At 40.6% G+C, this 21,555-nt stretch overlaps 1 protein-coding gene across 6 annotated transcripts in view; it reads left to right on the forward strand.

Annotated features, from left to right (window-relative positions):
- The first annotated feature begins 2,445 nt into the window (after nucleotides 1–2,445).
- The window catches only part of zgc:165508 (FAM131 domain-containing protein), a 32,692-nt gene continuing 13,582 nt past the window's right edge, over nucleotides 2,446–21,555 (forward strand). The window contains exons 1-4 of one of the 6 annotated variants that reach the window (XM_020051965.3): nucleotides 2,953–3,043; nucleotides 7,331–7,479; nucleotides 19,531–19,624; nucleotides 20,026–20,208. In XM_020051965.3, coding sequence (XP_019907524.1) covers nucleotides 3,013–3,043; nucleotides 7,331–7,479; nucleotides 19,531–19,624; nucleotides 20,026–20,208 — 457 coding nt within the window. In that variant the 5' untranslated portion in view covers nucleotides 2,953–3,012. The other 5 variants (XM_010880074.4, XM_010880162.4, XM_010879909.4 and 2 more) reach the window with 5 other exon arrangements.

The raw sequence follows: 21,555 nt of genomic DNA on the forward strand, positions 1-21,555 counted from the left end.
ACCAGTGTCCTCTGTGGAGAACGAATGCTAGCTTTAGGCCTAAATACCGTTGTTAGGAAACCAAAGAAGGATTAGGACTTGGAAATGACTAGTTCCCTCTTGGCGGCCAAAGACGTTTGATCTCGTATAATAATATCTGCGTCAGTAATTGAGGCTGGACAACGGCCTGGGTTTGATGACATTACTGCAGCAGGCCATTAATAATGCACTATAATTGAAGATCATCTATTTTCGTCCTATGATGACAGATTATGGTAATGGTTTTGTACAGATGTTGCAGCGTTTGGCTGTTAGTAGTGCCATGACACCTCATTGTAACCAGGAAGCATCTTGTTGTCTCCCCATGTAGAAAGCTTTTAAATGTGCTCATTGTGTTTGTGTGTAAATAATATATATAATCTATGTACAAATAAAGAGGACAAAGAGAAATAAGTCTGTTTGTGTTCTGCATCTAGCTACTACACAACCTCGTACTTTACAATTGTATAAAAAGTGTATGTACGAGAATGTACACAAAAAGACCTGAAATGAAAGCTGCAAATCTGTACTTTAACGTCACAATTGTTTGATTTCACTCCAAACCTTAAAAAAATAGTACCCAGTTCAAGTCTGTCTGGCTTCAAAGCGCGTCAGACCAGCGCATTTGGCCTTCGTCGAGTTGAACTGTTTTTTGTAATTGTTGTTATACAATATGGCCTTTCGGTGGCGCTAGTATACTGGGAAAAACAAGTCTGCGGCATGGGTGTAATAAACTTGTTGTCGCAACTTGTCCACGTTATGGAATCGAGACGGGTTGTACATTAACGGTAGATGAGGCAGGCCTATAGAGAGGGGTAAACCAATAAATGCGCCTATATGTCTGCCTAATCCAACTGTAGCAGAGAAACGATTGGACGTTGTTTGTACGTTGCACCGCAGTGTTTTTCAATCAACAAATTAAATCAATAATTGAGGCATATGTTGTCCGCTTTTCGCTCAAGTCACTGCAACCTTCCGTGCTTCATCTCACCACGGCTGAACTACAGCTTCGCTATATTGGCCGTCCATAGTGACTGATTCGCTTGGTTGAATTTAGTGATTTTTTTGTATAACTACCCGCATGTTTCCTCGCTCGCAGGGCGAGAAGGACCGTGATCGAGAAAGACCACCTAAGAAGCCTAATTTGGCTAGCCATGCACCTGCTGCTGCTGTTATTGTCATTCTTATTGACTACGTAGCCTATATTAGATCCCCGCCAGCAAAATGTTACCATGCCCCTAAAAACTGCGCGTATGTACATGAGTGAGAAATAAGTTAAAGAGAGCAACAGAGGAAGGTATGAAAGATGAGATGTAAGGGACTTATTTGACAGAAAGACCGTGTGGCTACAGTGTCAACATCACCAGCCATACAATAATCCCCACATCAACGCTTCTGTACAATATAATATAGTATATATGGAGTTTCCTCACCATCCATGGTGGGTGTAGTTACAACAATTGGCGTGAATCTATTATTAGGCTGTTCGGGCACCTGAAATACCACATATTCACTAAGAGGTTATTCCGGCTCACCACGTTTCTTTTTACTTTCCTTCTAAACACCACGGCATACTTCGGTTAGTTTTTATCTGTTGTTTTTGTAATTTTATTCCTAGCACCACAGACCTACCTCCTACGGTCGCTCCCGGTTAAATGATAACGTCAGGTAGGTGCAGTGGAGGAAGCAAGGCGTGGGAATATTTCCGTGATTGTGGACGCTCTAGACGGAAGAGGAATGGAAATGATCGGCTATAATGAAGGCCTATTACTCATTAGAATATGTCACTTTCAAAATTATCCACCATTTTACATTTTTCCCATTCCATTTCTTAGGTCTTCATTAACTGCTCAGAGTCATTATAAAGAACCACTTACATCCTGTTTATAAAGCAAGGCTAGACTAGCCAACATTCAAATCACATGTGTGTCTACAGTATGGATTTTCCTAAAGGCCATATAAAAAGCCTAACTACATCTATGGTGTTTTTATACCTGCCAGCTGTGTACAACGTTATTCACGACAAGACTGCTTTTTTAGGCAAAATGTCTAACTGTTGCAATTGGCAAGGCCAGGCAGTTTTAAAAATGTAATATTTAGAAGAGATGATTGTAACGTTTTAATCACACAATGCATCTTTAAGTGGGACCTCGTAGACCAATCAGTTCAGTAATGGAAAAAATCTCTGATCTTTGTAGGCTATTAGGCTCTCACTAAAATCGCAACTTTGAACTGAGATTTTTTTTTGTAGTTATCTCTCTGTCCGCATTTAGCCACTCCCGCTTTTCTGAAATAGGCTGGTCCTCACAATGTGACATCGTCCAATCAGGTGTTTTTCCGCGTCTAGTGGAGGGAAAAGGGAGGTGGATTCTCAGCCCAATGTATAAAGGCAGTTTTCGCGTGAGATTTTGGTACCTGCAACTCTCTACTAGCCAAGGTGGAACCACAATAATAGTAGATCTGTACAGAGACCGCAGGGCACCTCGTCCTAGTGTGTGGAACTTCCCGGAGTGTGACAAAGAGTGGGAAAACCCCCACCAGTAGAGCGCGTAGCCAATGCTGCTGTCGCCTGGATGCCCAAGCAAACGTGCGCTGTCCAGTCGTGGTGGTTCTGAAACGCCGGCATCTCTCCTTCCTTCTGTGACGTAGTGAGAGAGGAATTCGTTGAGACTACAGATGGATAAATTGGCGTACTTCGGATATTAATATTGTAATGAATCAGCACGAAGAATATATAGAAGCCATACAGAAAAATACAGTCCTCAAACATTCAAGCGTCAACAAATAGCAAGTGAAAACAAGGACGAAGTATTTGGAGTTTTGCCCACCCTCGGCGTCACTACAGCGGTGTGAGCAGCAAGCCGTATCCTTGCAGAACCCTGAAAAGACTCCAGGGAGAGAAGAGAGAGAGACTTCAGATCTGTGAGGTACGCTCAGGTCTTTTTTGCAGAAGGAAATCAATTTAGATTAGGCTACTCGTCTTAAGAAGCGAACATGGGCTGTGTCTCTTCCAAAACGGCAGTTGGTAAGAGTTTAAATTTTTATTGTAATCTTAAAAGCACGTCCTAGACCGCCTGATTCTCATTCAACGAAGGGTGTTAATTTCGGTGATTGGGAAGTCTTGCGCAATATACGAAGGAGGTGCAATGTGTCATTAATTGTTTTTTAACGTGTATTGAACTGCACCGTGAATCTTGTTTTAATCTTTGATTTTTAGAACAGAATTCGGTGGACAATAGTAAATCAGTTGAGAATTGAAGGGGGGTGGGGGGGTCTTTATTCTGGTGGAGCTGAGCTGCAGGGTAGGAAGGGGTGTTAACATCGCGATGCCGCGAGAGCTGATCCGACAGCTTTTTGGTTAGCGCGCGAGGCTGGAGAGAGTGAGTTGTCGTTTCTGTTGAAGAATGCGGAGATAAAGTGGTTTTATGTTTGTATGGCAAGAGTCTTTCAGCCGGCGCCATGGTTTTGACTGCATTGACCCAGTTTAGCTGCAAGGTAAGATATCGTATTGCTCTTATCTTGTCAGCTGTGCTAACGCTTTCTGTCTCGATGTTATGCGGGGCTGTTCCAAGCGGCTATTGTCATTGTGGACGTAGCTTTATATCAATCATTATATAAACGATTTATTGACTTGGTCTGACTGTAAGCTTTAATTAGCCTAGTTATTTTGAAGAGCTATATCTTAGAGGCCTACCCTTGTACTGAAACGCACAATTGATATCGATTACATGAAGCATATTATCTAGTGCTGATGTTGGAGCAAATGCTTCATAACCAAGTGCAATGGCTAGAAATCATATAGTATAATAAAGAGTATTATAATTACTAATTATATGTCCAATAGCCTTATCTGCTGTTGGCGAGTGATAGATGTCTTCCGCGTCTAGTAAAGGCTGACTCCACTGTTTGCCCTGTTTTTCTGCTGGCTGTTTACATGATTCCCCTGGCAGAAGCCTACGTCGGTCTTGGTGTCTTCAAACCTACTGGTTGAAACTCAACGTTTCCCATGGATGTGTTCCTGTGCCGTCCTGGGAACGTGATTCATTTGATGGGGCCTTGCAGTAGCGATAAATCACATGCGCCTCACATACATCCTTCCTTCAACGCATCCATGTAATCACGGGCGCGCGCACACATACATACACACACACACACACACACAGTAGCTTATCATCCACAGCAAGCTAATGTTACCAATCAAAAAAACTAGGATGATTTATTTGATATGCCCAGGCCTATAAATCTGGTATCCAGGCCCCCTAATTGCCTATCAAGTTATCGCTTCCCCAGACACTTCTTGATGATGGCTTGCTGTGCTATTATCGTCACACCGCCTATCAGCGCTTGTCAGGAATGTGACATGTCAATGCAGTCATATTGCTGTCCATGGTCCTGAATTAGAGGTGGTGTTTCAAGCTTTGGTAATAGGCCCATCGTTGCAGCAATAAAGACCACCTGTTTGTCCTTAATTGTGTGACAAAACCTCTCGGCTGGCCTTGACCTAATTCAGTTGATTTCCTCAGTCTTTCATTAAACCCGGAAGACAGGAGGGAGGCAAACGGCCATGGTCTAGCTAGCTCCTGTTTCCACGACAACGACAGAGTGCGAGACACCTTGTCCTGGTGCACAGCGTATTAGGCACTTGCTCCTCAAGCAAAGCAGAAACATGTAATACACTGATTTCTAATCATAGACGGGGAAAAATAGACTACATGAAAAAAGTGCAAATTAACAAATGATGTAGCAGCCTACGGATGGCGGTTGACTATGCGCCTTCCCCTGCCTGGTCATTATCTCGCTCTTCAGACGATGCAGGGACGCTGTTGCACATTCTGACGTCGTTAGGCCAATTGCCAGGATTCTCTTTAAGAAAACAATTTGTGTCTATACGATTGACACAAATTGTCAATCATATTCATGTATAATCTATGCATACTTTAGATAATCTATACTTTATATTGCTTCGGCATATAGGCCTAGCTACTAATATCTGCCAGAATGGTCATTTCACTGCTCTGTGGGCGAGCGACTTGCGTGATAGGCCAATAAATGCCTGATGAAATCCTCGAAATTGCAATTTCAGGAGAAATAATTACATATGGATGAGGCACTGTTACTTATTGATTCGTGCTTTATGATGTCTTCAGGCAACATTAGCTACATGTTGTGTTTTAGGCTGTAACATAAATCTCTAAACCGGACCCATGTCACTGGAAAAGTTGTAGAGTACCAGACAATGTAAGATTATATTTTCCCTGGGAGGTGTTCATTGGTTTGCTAATTCTCCCCAACACGGTTTCAGCATCAGGTCGATTCCGTCGTCATAGAAACATGAAGTGAGGTGTGTGTGGCTCTGTCTCTGTGAGGTAACAGGACGCAATGCACGGCTCGTCAACCCCACAGCAATCCATTGAGTGCGAGGATTGGAAATCAACACACTTCCAAAGGGAGCCACCGGGCACAGGCTCAAATGACAAACCAACGCCTTTCATGCCCCTTCCATGAATCTAATTTACAAAACAGCGTGCGCATCCATCACCCCTCCGAACAATACTTTCATTAGCGAACGAGCAATGGATTCCAAGATACAAAACACCCACAGGCATTTGATCTTAACTCATCCAATTAAATGCAGATATTGAATCCCCCTGGCGCGAGCAACTTGAGCTCTCCAGCTAATGTAAAACCTTACTGTGGGTGAGTGATGGGGCCAGATATATTGAGCTCAATATCAGAGATGGGTCCGTCGTCTAATGGGACAAAGAGTTGCTCTTTTCACATGCTGTAGCTAGAAACAATTCAATAGAGAGGAAAGCAAACGATTAGTTATGCATTGACATTAAGACACTGATTAATAGAAGGAAATGTCCTTGACGTTTTATATTAAACTGTCTAACACTAAATTAATTACACGTGCCATTTGTTTTTGGTCCATGTCTGGTTGATTATCTAGACTTGTTGTACTATGTCAGCACTACATTTAGAACCACGATTGCAGCATATCACACATTTAGCTTAATCAAAGGGCTAAACAAACAATCTAAAGCATTTACCCGATTTTGGTATGCAACCTTGGTCCATTCTGCAGGGATTACTTTATAAACGATTCGTGGAAAATATCACCCAAGGGGTACCACCATAGCGCCAAGTGATGACGCACGAGTTTAAGAAGCAAAGGGACACATCTGTATTTTTCACTGAAGTGAAACGGTATTTAATGAGGTTTGTTGCAATGACAATTCCATTCCGGAGGATTGCATGACGGCCCATAGTATTTTTTTATTTGGGCCCATTGGTTAGGGGCTTTCAACTTAAACAATAGCGGTAGTGCGGTTAAAGTGCAAGGAACTAGGAGTATTACATTTTATATTTTGTCGTTGACTGTGGATTTCATTAGGGGCGCCTTCTCGTTAACCTAATTAGCCTAACAGCTAGTCATGTCGCTGCAACTCATATAAAGCATCCAGACTTGTGAAGACGTTCAATTGTTGATTGACCAAACTTTAGAATGAAGAGGTGTGATCTAAGCAACTTTGACCGTGGTAGGATTGTTCGTGCCAGAATAGGTGGTCCCAGCATTTTAGAAGCAGCTAACCTGGGATTTTCACGCACTACTCTCGAGTTTACTAAAAATGCTACGATAAAAAATAAAACATTCAGTGAGCGGCAATTCTCTGGGCGAAAACATCTTGTTAATAAGATAGGTCAGAGGAGAATGGCCAGATTCGGCTGACAGAAAAGCCACAAATATTCAAATAGCCAAACCACTCTTTACAACAGTGGTGTACAGAAGGGCATCTCTGAAGGCACAAGTCGTCGAAACTTAAATCGGTTGGATGCAAAATGGGTTCCTATCAATATTAGACAGGTTTGCTTATAAATACACTCAAGTGGCCGGTGAGTGTATATTATCTGATTTATTTGATTAGGAATGGTCACTGCTCCTCTGACCTGTTCATAGGCTATGCCATCAGTCTATTGAAAAAAAATGAAGAGCTTTGCCTGCATGACATAGCATGACTGCAGACCCCCTCCCCATAACCCTCCTTGGTATCTCACTTAAAGTGTCTCCTTTCTCTCCCATTAGGCTATTCTTAATCGTAGTTATTATCGTATTTTTTACAGGGTTTATATTGAGCCTTATCTCGTTGTTAAGGAACACTACACTGAGATACCACTAAGGGCCCGCTGACCATTAAAAACGCTCCCTTTGGGTAATAAGCCCCCGCAGTGGCTGCTGAGACCCTCAAGAGGCATGGTTGGCATGGTGATTGATCTTCTGCAGTTCACCTGCGTTCTCTCCTTCCGACAGTGCCAGTGTCCCTCTACGGTCCTACATTGCGCGTGGACTGGATCGAAGAAAACTCAATGTCTGACCTTGTGCTCTTGGGAAACACGCGGACCTGCTTGGCTCGCAGACTCTTTCTCAACACGCCCCTAGTGACTCTGGACCACTGTGAGGTGCTGATTCTCTCCGATTGAAACATTTATTTTGCTCGGTCCAAACATACTGTCGGTCCTTGAAAAATCCGCGTCCCCTGGTAATGCTGACTAGCTATCAGCTATCAGACACTGCGTTCATGCACGACGTTCTATCTGGAGATTGTTTCACCAGTTACATGCTTATTGATTAGGCCTACTGTTTACTCAATAATGCCCTGGGGGGGAACTGTTAATAATGAGTGCATTTTCATCATATTCCATTATTCTAAAACGGCACATCTGAACTTGACATTTGTATCACCAGTAGCGTATGATTGTTTTAATCGCAGTGACCCTACAGTGACCAATGCCAACGGGTTGCCTATTTAGATGTACTGTACTGTATATTAATGAAACAAAACAGGCGCGCTCAATATGAAAGTCAAAGCTAACAATAAGTCCGAATTTAGTTCTTTTCGAAGTCATATAATTCTAGATGTGAAGCAGAAAATTATTTTCTCAACATTTTCTAGTTTAATAATTACCTAATTAACCATGCCGTCCAAGTCGTTAACGAGTGATTTCACTTTGGGTTCTTCCATTTTGGTTTTCATTAAATGTTCACCAGTTAGTTATCTAATTATTCGCAAGTCATTCAAAGTAATTAGCAATTAATTTTTAATGCGGTTTTCAAACAGGAATCTCAATGGCACAGAATATAACTCCCCTTTGCCTGGGATTAAAGGCAGTCAAACAGCTCTACTAAAGGAGAGTTGGATGGTTGGTTCGGCAGCGCCTTGGCGGCTATTGCTGCAGTCCCATTTACTGTGTAGGCTTCAGAACTTCTGACTGAATGGTCTGGTTTTGCACACGCAGGGTGTCCGCAGTGCTACTACTTACGTTGACGTTGACTTCGGGTTGTTTCAAACTGAGCGGTTGGCAGGTGATACTGCCACCACCTTTGATCCATTTGTTCCTTTCCAACTAGCTCTCTGTTGCGATTTATAAATATTGACTGACTGGCATAATCTTTGAATGTTTAGGCTATTATCCTAACAATGTTTAATAGTTTAGCCAGTTGGAAATAATTACTTAATGCATTGTGCCGGCTCATAAATTCTAGCTGCAATCTTGTTCAGTACATATTCTTTCTATTGACAGTCTTCTGCTGCCTAGAAGGAGTAAATAGAAGTTAGCAGGTTGTTGGAATAATTCACTGATGAATCCGTTTAATCTCATTTAGCCTATCTATCAGCGTGCACCATCTGGATATCGTGACGAGCCAGCGCTTGGAGATGATTAACACAGCCAAAATGTTCCGATCTCTTCTCTCTCACCTCTTCTCTCTCTATACAAGGCTCTGTTGAGAACTGCATCTCGCAACTTGAATAGAACGGCCAGTGGCTATTATGCTTGTTTGCCGCTTGGTGGCCCTTCCCAGACACGTAGCTGAAGTGCGTGCCCATTGCCAGACAGAAGCTCCGCGGGTGCACGCGTGTCGCCTTGTTGTCTACATGCTCAGCAAGCAACGTAGAAGTCGCATCCATTTCTAGACCAGACAGTGTCGCCTCTGAATCATTGAAATCAGTTGAGTGTTTGAGCTTCCAGAAGAACATTCAAACGCACCTAGTTTGAGACTAGAGCAAAATACTAGAGGCTGCTGTTAAGAAAGCGGTATTGTGGCCATCGGTGCTGCAGTTGACGTCATCTACGGATCCCGGATCCATGTATCCATGGGAGAAATTGTTCCTTGGTGACCGGTTGCTATAGAAATGCTCATTTAGAGGAAAGTTGAACCACGGAGAACCATTTTCGGAGCACACGAGCGAAGTGTCGCGAAAGGAAGGCGACACACCACACAAAAGCGGTGGGGTATGTCTGAGAAGAGGGACTCGATGTGCATCCTATTTTCTTTGGAAAAGCTGCTCTTCTGCGAGAAAACAAGGGGCGTTGTCACGGATGAAGGAACACTGGTATTTTACAGATGTAAATTGTAGCATTTTCATGCAATTGTTGATTGTATTTTTTTTTTTCTACCTAGTTAATGCGTTGATTACTCACAAAAATGCCACGTTTTGAGCGTATTAAATTCAGAAGAACTGGACTGGATCTTGTCCAGTGCTAAAAAAAAACCTGTAGGGCATTGCGGTGTCTGCCTGTCTGATATTTACGTCTCTCTAGTTGCAACCTAAACTATCCTAGTTTCTTTCAGAAGTATTAGCTTTAATGTTATTCTTTATCTAGGGGAGACTGGGTCTGGATAAATTGTTAAATTGCTTATTTCCTGTAATAATGTCTAAAATGTGAACTATATTGAGTAGGTAATCCATGTTGTTAATTCAGGTCAGGATATCAAAACATTGAGGTTAGATATATTGTAGCATTTTCCATGTGTGAACGTAGATCATCTTGGCATTTCTTTAAATAGCTGTATGAAGGGAATATCCATCCACATTTAGTTAGTTGAAAAGAGGAAGAGGAGAGCTTTATTTCTGGGCATGTGGTCTTTTCTTCATTTGAGGTGGGGGAAAGTTGTGCCATTGATGTTAGGGTTGTAACAATCTGAAAAGCCCAGTGATCTTGAGCTGATGTGTAGAAGACTACTCCCCATGCATTGATAAATGTTTCACAAGTTTTAACAGCAAAGTTGTCAATTTAAATCTTGCAGAGTTAGAGTACTGTACTTCACAGTGCAGTACAGATTATTCGTTTTGGTTAGATTTAGTTCCAGCCCCTACCTGTTTTGTCAAAACGGTAACTGACTGAGAGTCAACAACTTAGTAGGGGTCTTGACCTGAAAAAGATGCCATAAATAGGATGGAAAGGAGAAGCTGTTTTTGGTCAACTTACCTGGTAAAAGAAGGGTGGAAAAAACTGCCAATATCCAATGAATGTCACAGAATATCTGTGTGCTTCAAACTTTCACACCTAGCTTGTTTATCCCTGTTGAATTGAACCCCGGAGTGTTTCTCCCTTTAGACTTGTGCCTTTTGCAAGGTTAGAAAGCACAAATTGTATGTGGTTGTGAACCAAATCACTGCACCCTAGTCTGCTTGAGTGAGGTGGTCTCAGACCACTTTCAAAATAAACCCTGGTGACATTTGTTTCTGGTGAGAATGTAATCCAACTCAAACATAGGAAGTAACCCAGAAATGCTGTTGTAATTCGGGGTTGAATGTGCAATCATGTGAAAAAGTAAGTACACCCCCTGGAAAGTTGTCTTCTTTTTTTTTTTTTTTTTACACATTTGGACAAAGGTAAAAAGTTGGTACACCCCTACTTTTACCACCACAAAAATGTCTAAAATTAGAATCAGGTGCAACATAACAAGTGCAAATGATTAGAGTGACCATAAATATTATGGTCTGGTTTGGTATTAACTTTGTGGGTGTGTGTTAACACATCAGGCCATATTTAAAAGACCTAAGGCCCTCAGAAGCAGTATTATTGTTGCCCATGATAAGATGTGATGATGTGAGGGGTTACAAAACAATTCCCAAGCATTTTGAAATGCACTATTCCACTGTCTGACAGATAATCGAATGAAAAAAAAAATCCAGACCACTGGGAATCTACATAGGACAGGCCATCTCTCCAAATTCAGCCAGAGAGCTGACTGAAAGTTGCACATAGAGCTCTCTAAGAACCCCAGGGTGCCATCAAGGGCTCCACAGGCCTCTTATGCCACAATCAATCTCTAAATGTGTGAGTCAACTGTCAGAAAGAGCCTGCACAAACTTTGTCTACATGGGAGGTCAGGAAGGAAGAAGCCTATGCTCTCCAGAAAGAACATTGAGACATGACAGACGTTTGCCAGGGCAACACACCAGGGAAAGACCAAAACTACTGGAACAATGTAATCTGGACAGGTGAGTCAAATCTGTATTTGTTTGGCCGCAATTCCAGATGCCTTGTTTGGACAAAATCAAAACACTGCCTTTGAACACAAAAACCTTACAGTTGTGCTCATAAGTTTGCATACCCTGGCAGAAATTGTGAGATCTTCGCACTGATTTGAAAATGTAACTGATCAACCAAAAAAACTGTCTTATTTAAGGATAATGATCATATGAAGCCATTTATTATCACATAGTTGTTTGGCTCCTTTTTAAATCATAATGATAACAGAAATCACCCAAAAGGCCCTGATCAAAAGTTTACATACCCTGGAAAGTTTGGCCTTGTTACAGATACACAAGGGGACACACACAGGTGAAAAAGGCAGTTAAAGGTGAATTTCCCCCACCTGTAACTTTTTAAATTGCAATTAGTGTCTGTGAATAAATAGTCAATGAGTTTGTTAGCTCTCATGTGGATGCACTGAGCAGGCTAGATACTGAGCCATGGGGAGCAGAACTGTCAAAAGAGCTGCGTAACAAGATAATGGAACTTCATAAAGATGGAAAGGGATATAAAAAGATACCCAAAGCCTTGCAAATGCCAGTCAGTACTGTTCAATCACTTAAGAAGTGGAAAGTATCAAGTATCTCTTGATACTAAGACAATGTCAGTAGACCAAGAAAGATTTCTGCCAAAAATGCCAGAAGAATTGTTAGGGATACAAAAAAAAACCTACATGTAACCTCAGGGGAAATACAGGCTGCTCTGGTAAAAGATGGTGTGATTGTTTCAAGGAGCACAATACGACGATAGTTGAACAAAAATGAGCTGTATTGTCGAGTTGCCAGAAAGAAGCCTTTACTGCGCCAGTGCCACAAAAGCTGGTTACAATATGACAGTCAACATCAAATTGATGGCAAGATGAATGCAGCAAATTATCAGAAAAGAAATAAGAAATAAAAGGCGTGTTTTGCCTGCTCACTCGTTTTCTTTTCAAATGGTACTTACAGCTTCAGAAAAAATAAAGAAATTACTGCACCTTTTTATTTCCTTTCCAAAAACGTTGAAAAGGAAAGTTTTGAGTGAGGAACAGAAGTGTTCAATCTGCAGTGGTCCCTTACTTTTAACCCTTCTGTTCCTCACTCAAAACCTTCCTTTTAAACGTTTTTGGAAAGGAAAAAAAAGATTCAGCGGTCTCTTAATATTTTTATATGACCAATTCTCCAAGGGTATGCAAAGTTCTGCGCACAACTGTATATCAACTGTAAAGCGTTTAGGTGGTGATAATATGGTTTGATTCTGCCTTGGGGCCTGGCCAACTTTCCATCACTGAATCAACCAAGAATTCCGTATTGTACCAGAACATTCTAGAGGAGAATGTGAGGCCATCTGTCCAAAAGCTGAATCTGAACCAAACATGGATCTTGCCAAAGGACACTAGTCCAAAAGCAAAAGCTAAAAAGAATGAAAGAGACCGATAGACAGTTACAAGAAATGGCTTACATTAAGTTCAGCCAAATGAGAAAAACACCCTCTATTGAAGCTAGAGGTGTAGGCTACTTATCTTTTTCTACATGAAATTGCATTTTTCTTTATTTTTAAATGGATAAAGAAATGCAATGTATAATCATTCTGTGTGATTTGTTAAATTAAGTAATTTTTATCTGTCAAAACTGTTGAAGTGAAGATTACATATCCATTGTCCAAATATGTAAAAAGGCGACAGCTTTATTGGAGTAATTACTTTTTCAAATGACAGTATTATGGTATTAGTAGTAGGGCATCGTCAACATTTTGCCAGCTAGCAACAGTACGAACAGTCACCCATTACTGGCTTCCTAGCATAATGAGTGGCATAGGAAATTTATTAAAATGTTGGAAGGTCCACAAAAACTCTGAGGTGAACTTTTTAAAGATAAATTGAGGGAAGGTGTATTCAGTGAATAGTGGCAGGTCTGGGGATGAAAAAGACGTGTGGTATGGCATCATTAAGATTATTGTATATAATTACTGTTACTAGAAAGTCTACAGTCAAATGTTGCAGAGATTATAAATACACGCAGCAGGGCTTAGGGGATAAACCTGAGATTTGTTTCTTCTCAAAAGGATTGCATTTCTTTCGGACAGGAATCTGCCCAATTTCTTTCTATAACTTTGTTAATAATTGCTGGAAATGCAACCTAGTGGACAATGTGTTTGACAACTTATGTCTCCATACTGAAATAACATGATTTTCTGATATTGAAAAGAATTGAGGTGCTCAGAAGAAAAGTGTAAAAAAAAGTTGACAACCATCCCCATTCTCCCGTAGTTAAAAGTGATCAGGCTGTGTGAGTATGTTAAAAAAAAATAAACAAGGGTTATTTTTTATATTAACAAAATTAACAGAATGTATGCCTTTAGTGAGGTTTTAATTGCTGTTTCTATCAGTCAATAAATACATTCCCGTTTGAATGCCATAGGCCTATGTCCTCTTATGAACCTTTGGCAATGTGTTTGCTCCCGCAACCTGGTCTCAGGAGACTACGCAGACTATTTTACGTAAATATTTGACAGCCAAATTTTTAAGATATACTACGTTAGGTAGCGTTAGAGTAATAAAAAAAACTGAAACTGGGTCTTTCGGCTTCACAGACAGGTGCTCTATCCACTGCTCCAAACAGGAACTTCCTGTTAGAGGAGGCAAGTAGGGCTGTTACAACATCCATATGTTATAGGTGATTTTCTTTCTAACCCTAACCCAAACCTGAACCCTAACCTTAACCCCAGTGCTGTGATACCTAACCTTAGCCCCAGTGCTGTGATACCTAACCTTAACCCAAACCCTAACCTGAATCCCAGTGCTGTGATACATAACGTGTGACATTAAAATGCAGTAATTACATATTGTAGCGACCTTGGTAAGGTCATTACTCGTCTCCTGGGATCTGTAAACCCTGTGTGGAGCAATGGGTAGGGTGCCCAACTTCATACCTGCATGTTGCCGGTTCAGAACACACCTTGTTCTTTTTGTACAGATTCATAGTGAATGATGTTTTCATACGGTTTGTAAAATATGATACAAACGCCAGACAAACGTATCATATTATACATTTTAAAAGCGTTCGTAACATATTATACATTGTAATAAGCGTAGCGTTCGTAAGATATGTTATGATTTAGGCAATTCGTAATGTATTATACGTTTTGGTAGAGCAATGCAACGTAACATAACATATCAAAGGAAAAGTGCCATGGATTGACGTAAAATAGTCTACTTTGTACCCTGAGACCACGTTGGCTCCCCCAGAGGCAATGTAGAAACAGACATGCCAATTACTCCATAAAGTTAACTATAACCTGTAGGCCTGCTGACAGTGCTGCTAATGTTTTCCTTACATATTTCTAGTTGTAAGGCTGATCTGAGAATTAATTGTTCTCTTAATAGAGTTAATAGTAAAGGAATGGTTCTGTTTTCTACGGTAGGCCTAAACAATTTAGCCCATGGCTTCTGTGTCAGAGCACGTGCATGAGTGCCATGATTTTCAGCAGTCTACGTGTTGATAAAATTATGAAATAATATCGCTAAAGGCTTGCCATTGCGAGCTTTTAGCAGCCGTTCAGTAGGGCTTATAATGAGAGTGGCTGAGGGCGGGAAAGGGGTCGGGTAGTGTAAACTGCAGTGGACTACGCGGCATGTGAAACTCGAGGGCATGTCGTATCTCCTTGATTTTCCTCAGGGATTTGGGAGTTTCTCTTTCTCTCGCCCTCTCTTTGTGCGGCGGTGTGAAGATTATCACACCTCTCAGTAGCTGTTGATGTACAGTAATGGCCAGTACAGAAACCCTTGAGCGCTCCCTGCCATCAGAGCTGTTTTTAAGTTTCAGTATTTAGAGCGCTCAACATACTTTGCGTTCTGCTGCTGATGATTCTACTGTCATGAATTAGAAATGCGCAAGCTTAGCTTGACGTGTGAGCATCTAGCTGCTGACTTGATAAACAATGCGCAAGCCAAGTGAACGAGCTAGGCTAAACAATATGTCAGACAAAAGCGGTTCCAACACCTGATACCATGGGTGAGTTCCTCTTCTCACGGTTATTGCCCTGCTCAGGTGCTCCTCACTTGCATAAATGCCTGCCTCAGCTGGGACAGCTTTAGAGATCCCTGTTTTTCTGGAATTCCAATGACTACTAATAGCAATTAGGCTGTTGACCCGAAAGCAGCGATTAGTTCAGTTGTTTCACATAGCAGTTAACCTATTTCTTCTGATCTCAAAATGCATTAACATGTTGTTTAATGTAATTACTTTTATTTTCTACAAATCCACATGTTGGTAATAACATGTATGGTAACATGTAAGTTCTTTCCAAAAACACAAGTACGTCACAATTGTATAGAACAACATTTAATTTGCTGCTACTATATGTCTATTTCAGAAACGGAGGATGTCCTTTGTTTCTTCCACTTTTTTTAAAATAGCCTAATTCTATCAAATTGATAAATGTTTTTGTTATTTGGAAAAGTAATTTTTTATACAGTAATAGGCATACTCAAGTTGGTTAAAATGGAGCCACTTATTTCACACTTAGTATACTGCTGGATATTTTAATCTTGACATATTCAAATGATAATGCGTTTGTTTTACTATACATAATGGAGTGTAAGGAAAATGTAATTTTAAAATTTTATTTTATGTGCAGATGAGGTAGAAAGAAAACAGGGACACTGCTGTGAAACACTATGGCAGGGGTACTCAAATCTTCCCATGCGCGGTCCGGAGCCTGCTGGCTTTCTGTTCTACCCCATCATTAATTGTACTCATCCGGTGTCCCAGATCAAAATAAATTCCTGATTAGAGGGTTGAAATGGAGTGGAGTGTAACTGGCTCCGAGGTCCGGAGTTGTGTTTGAAGGCTTTCTGTCATTATCTTCCAATGGGATGAATTGGGTGACAACCTACCCCGGGGTACAGGTAAGTTTCCTAAAAACACAATAGTAAAAACCTGTCAACTGTAGCCATTTATTTTCCTTTATAGTCTGTTACCTGTATACCTGGCCAACACCACATACACATTTGTCCCCAAACCTTTCTTTTTTGTGTCAACAAAACATTAATATGGGGGGACATACTTGCCCATTGCTCTATTCAGTTAGATGAAATAATGTCATTACATTTATACCTAAATGCATATATATGAACTTGTAACATATTTTTTGTTTGGACTAATGGCAATGCTAATGGTTTAAACATAAGCACACCCCATAAGGTATTGTGGACTTTCCAGCCATACATTATTTTGTCCTTTTGAAGAGCATTGCCTCCCGCTGTTGGGGATAGCAATCTAAGCTCTACGCCAACTGTAGCCATTCCACAGATGTAGGTGACATCATTACTCTTGACAGTTTGGGATCATTTTGGGAATCCAAATCCAGCCCCTATGCCCTAAGCTCTTTTTCAGAGGCCCCTTCATAGTGTTGCTGACAAAACTCTGATGGTGACTTCTACAATAATGCAATTCCATGGTGCACTTTTAATTCATAAAAATGCATTTACATTTAAAAAACATTTACATTTAATAATCCTTCCCATTTTTTGAGAAGATATGAAATAAACACTTATTACATTTGAAATGTAGGTTATTTTGTCTCTTACATGTGTCCAGGTTCCAAATCTGTAGGCACATCTAAGAATTATTATTTTCGCTCAGAAATACTGTGGTTATGGTTAGGGTTGATAATGCGATTCCAATTCGTTCATGGAGGTTGCATTGTTGCATGCTCTGGAAGGGCCCACTGGAAGGTCAAATGAGCTACTCTTTGTCCACTTTGTCAGCCATGGGCAAATGGCAAAATGTAGAAATAGATGGCGGAGGATGGAGTAGAAAAAGGAGGGGTTAATTTGGAATTTTGCAATTGTTAAGTCTATTATCTCAGCGTGAACGGGCATGAAAAGTGCTGAATATGCCGTGTCACACAGCCTTGTGCAGAGTGGTTACATCGATACGTACAGTGGATATAAAAAGTCTACACACCTCTGTTAAAATGCCAGTTTCTTGTGATGTAAAAGAATGAGACAAAGATAAATAATGTCAGAACTTTTTCCCCTTTTAATGTGACCTATAATTTGAACAATTCAATTGAAAAACAAATTGAAATGAGAAAAACAAAAACAAAATCACAACAACCTGGTTGCATAAGTGTGCACACCCTTAAACTAATACTTTGTTGAAGCAACGTTTGATTTTATTACAGCACTCAGTCTTTTTGGGTAGGAATCTATTAGCATGGCACATCTTGACGTTGCAATATTTGCACACTATTCTTTGCAAAAGCGCTCCAAATCTGTTAGATTGCGAGGACATTTCCTGTGCACAGCCCTTTTAAGATCACCCCACAGATGTTCAGTTGGATTCAGGTCTGGGCTCTGGCTGGGCCATTCCAAAACATTAATGTTCTTCTGTTGAAGCCATGCTTATGTGGATTTGGATGTGTGCTTTGGTTTGTTGTCGTGCTGAAAGGTAAACGTTCTCTTCAGCTTTCTAACGGACTCCTGAAGGTTTTGTGCCAACATGGTAATTGGAACTCTTCATTATTCCCTCCACCCTGACTAATGCCCCGGTTCCAGCTGAAGAAAAACAGCCCCACCGCATGATGCTGTCACCACCATGCTTCACTGTGGGTATGGTGTTCTTTGGATGATGTGCAGTATTGGTTTTGCGCCAAACATACCTTTTGGAATTATGGCCAAAAAGTTCAACCATCAGACCATAACACATTTTCCCATATGGTATTGGGGGACTTGATGTTTGTTTTCGCAAACTTCAGCCGGGCTTGGATGTTTTTCTTTGTAAGAAAAGGCTTCCGTCTTGCCACCCTACCCCATAGCCCATTCATATAAAGAATACGGGAGATTATTGTCACATGTAGCACACAGCCAGTACTTGCCAGAAATTCCTGCAGTTCCTTTAATGTTGCTGTAGGCCTCTTGGAAACATCCCTGACCAGTATTCTTCTTGTCTTTTCACACATTTTGGAGGGACGTCCAGTTCTTGGTCATGTCTCTGTTGTGCCATATTTTCTTCACTTGAAGATGACGGTCTTCACTGTGTTCCATGGTATATCTAATGCTTTGGAAATTCTTTTTTACCCTTCTCCTGACTGATATCTTTCAACAATGAGATCCCTCTGATGCTTTGGAAGCTCTCTGCGGACCATGGCTTTTGCTCTGAGATGCAACTAAGAAAATGTCTGGAAAATCCTAATAGAACAGCTGAACTTTATTTGTGATTAATCAGAGACACATTAAATGATGGCAGGTGTGTAATGACTTCTATTTAACATGAATTTGAATGTGATTGGCTAATTCTGAACACAGCCACATCCCCAGTTATATATGGGTGTGCACACTTATGCAACCAGGTTATTGTAAGCTTTTTATTTAAAATGTTCCCCCCTTGAAGATATGGTTAGTTTTTCAATTATTGGTCACATTAAAAGTGGAAAAAGTTCTTGGCATTTTCACAGGGGTGTGTAGACTTTTTATATCCACTGTAGCCCTAAGGTACATTTTACATAATCATCGCAGTCAAGTTGCCACATTACAAGTGAAATAATTACGCAGCGTGGAGAGTCTGATTCTATGATAAGAGAAGTGCAGATGTTTACTGAGATCTTATTACCAGACATGCAGCATGGAAATCGATTGGAGCAAAATTACTCACTAAAATCTATGCTGCTTTCTATCTCACACGTATCACTGTTGTTTCATTACAAATATACAGTAGAGATGTTTGCGTAGTCCGTAAGAGACGTTTGCACAGTCTGCCAAAGACATTTTTGCGTCTGCCAAAGAAAATTTTTCTTAGTTGTTAACAAGATGTTTATGTAGTCTGCCAAGGAGATATTTATGTCTCGATAAGGTTGTCCGTAGTCTGTCAACAAAAGATCAGGACAGACCAGACCAAGGGACACCATTATTTTGTCATTATAATCTGGAATGGTCTCTTCATATCTCTATATGTGTGTGCGCATGTGTGTTTATGAGAGGCTTATGTAACTGAAACTGTGATGCTCTACAGTCTGTACAAGCAATTAGATAAACAGAAAGGTTTTCATTTTCTGGGCTTTGAAAACAGCTGTATTTTCTCTGCCTTGAAAACATGAGTGCTGGTTTAGATCAGTTTCAATGGATTTCTTTGTAGTCGTAGCATTTACAGTACCTCTGCATAATAGCCTAGAATGCTTTTATAATTAAAGTTTTTTCCTTCACAGGTAAATGTTGAGGACACCGTTGAAATGTTACCAAAAGCGAGAAGAGCGCTTACCATTCAAGAGATTGCGGCATTAGCCAGATCTTCATTACATGGTACATGTTTAAAATACTGTCAGTTGAACACAGGTAAAACACTATAATATAGATACAGCTCTGGAAAAGATTTATAGACCACTGTACCTTTTTCTTTCCTTTCCAAAAAAGTGTAAAAGGAAGGTTTTGAGTGAGAAACAGAAGGGTTATTTCCTTTTCAACTTTTTTTTGGAAAGGAAAGAAAAAGGTGCAGTGTTTTCTTAATTTTTTACCGAGCTGTATATATATATATACATTAAAGTTACCAGTGAAACTGCACAATGCCATTGCCCACATGTGTATATATACATGCATGCACGCATGCACATACACACACACACATACACACACACACACACACATAATGCATGCCTGATCATTTTTACCTGTGTGACCCTTGCACTCTAACCCTTGACCTGTAGGTATTTCCCAGGCAATGAAGGATCATGTAACACGGCCCACAGGCATGGCCCAGGGAAGAGTGGCCCATCTGATAGAGTGGAAGGGCTGGTGTAAGCCTACTGACACCCCCGCCGCACTGGAGTCTGACTTCAACAACTACTCGGACCTCACAGAGGGCGAACAAGAGGCACGCTTTGCTGCCGGTCAGTACCTGTTTCTCATTCAAAATGACCTTTTACTGGTAGGTCTACTGGGGTTTCCTTTTTACAGCTTTGACTTACGGAATTCACCATATTCCGTCTCCTTTCTGTGAGCTTCTTGTTTTCTGTCCCTCTTTTCTCTCTTTTGCTTAGTGTCCCACGATTCCTCTCATGCTCACTTTCGACTCTGCCTGTCTCACTGTCCATTCTCTGTGTCCCTCGCTTCCTCTATCTTCTCTGGCTTGTCATTTTTCTCTTTCACCCTCTCTCTCCACTCTCCCACCATCCCTGCAATGTAGCCTCTCAAGGTTAATTTGCACAGTAAGGTCCTGCTCCTGGACAGGACTGGCGTGACGGAGTGCTTTTCTCTGTGACCCTCCACTGTTTTCTCTCGTTTCTTTTTCTTTACTCTCCTCTTCTTTTTGACTCTTTTCAAGTAATGTTTATGTCTGCATGTGGTCTTTAATATATATATTTATAATAATATACATATATTATATATATTTTTTGTGTTTAAAATAAGTCATTTAGCTGATTCTCTTATTCACAGTGTGCACATTTTCATACTTTATTCGTAAAGGCCCCCTGTGGGAAAAGAACCGACAGTCCTTTTACCAAGTGAGCTATGTAATTACTGTATGCCTGAAAAAAGGGTGTTTGTTACTAGAAAAATATTCGAGAATACGTTATGTTCACTTATTTCTCTTATTTATTTCTGTCTCCTTTGACTCCTACAGTAACATTCTCATTTTGATTGTGTGGGCATTAGGAAACAAATGTGAAGATATTCACATACACCACCCCTGATTGGCTAAAAAGGTAGTCTAGTATACTGCTAAACCAGATGGAGAGTTCTTGGTGTATTTCAAATAGATGAACAAGCTGAAATTCCAGCCATTTCTGTTTCCCAAACAGCTCATACACTAAAAAGGGATTTGCCTCATTTTACAAATTTAAGGGAATGTATCTCATAGTGTGGAAATATTATTATTATTATTATTATAGTAATAAAAATGAAATAAAGAAACAGAAAATCATATGGTTGACTGCAGTGGACCTTCATTAAACCGATACACGTAGACTTAAAAATATCTACACCTTACTGATTCCTTCATCACATCCTGACCCTGGGATAATTTGAATTGTCCTTCATCTGCTCTTGCATCATCCCTGTGGATTTGTCCACCCTGGACAATGTGCTGACACAAAATGGGAGAATTTTTAGCTGGGTTTGGGTGTCTTTCCAGGTTGTGAAGGACAGTGTATTTAATATAATTCTGTGCTGGTGTATTCCAATATTGACTAAAATTAAGAAATAGAATAAACTCAAAGTAAGTGCTTTCACAGCTG

This window comes from Esox lucius, chromosome 1 (assembly GCF_011004845.1).
Source record: "Esox lucius isolate fEsoLuc1 chromosome 1, fEsoLuc1.pri, whole genome shotgun sequence".
Lineage (NCBI taxonomy): Eukaryota > Metazoa > Chordata > Actinopteri > Esociformes > Esocidae > Esox > Esox lucius.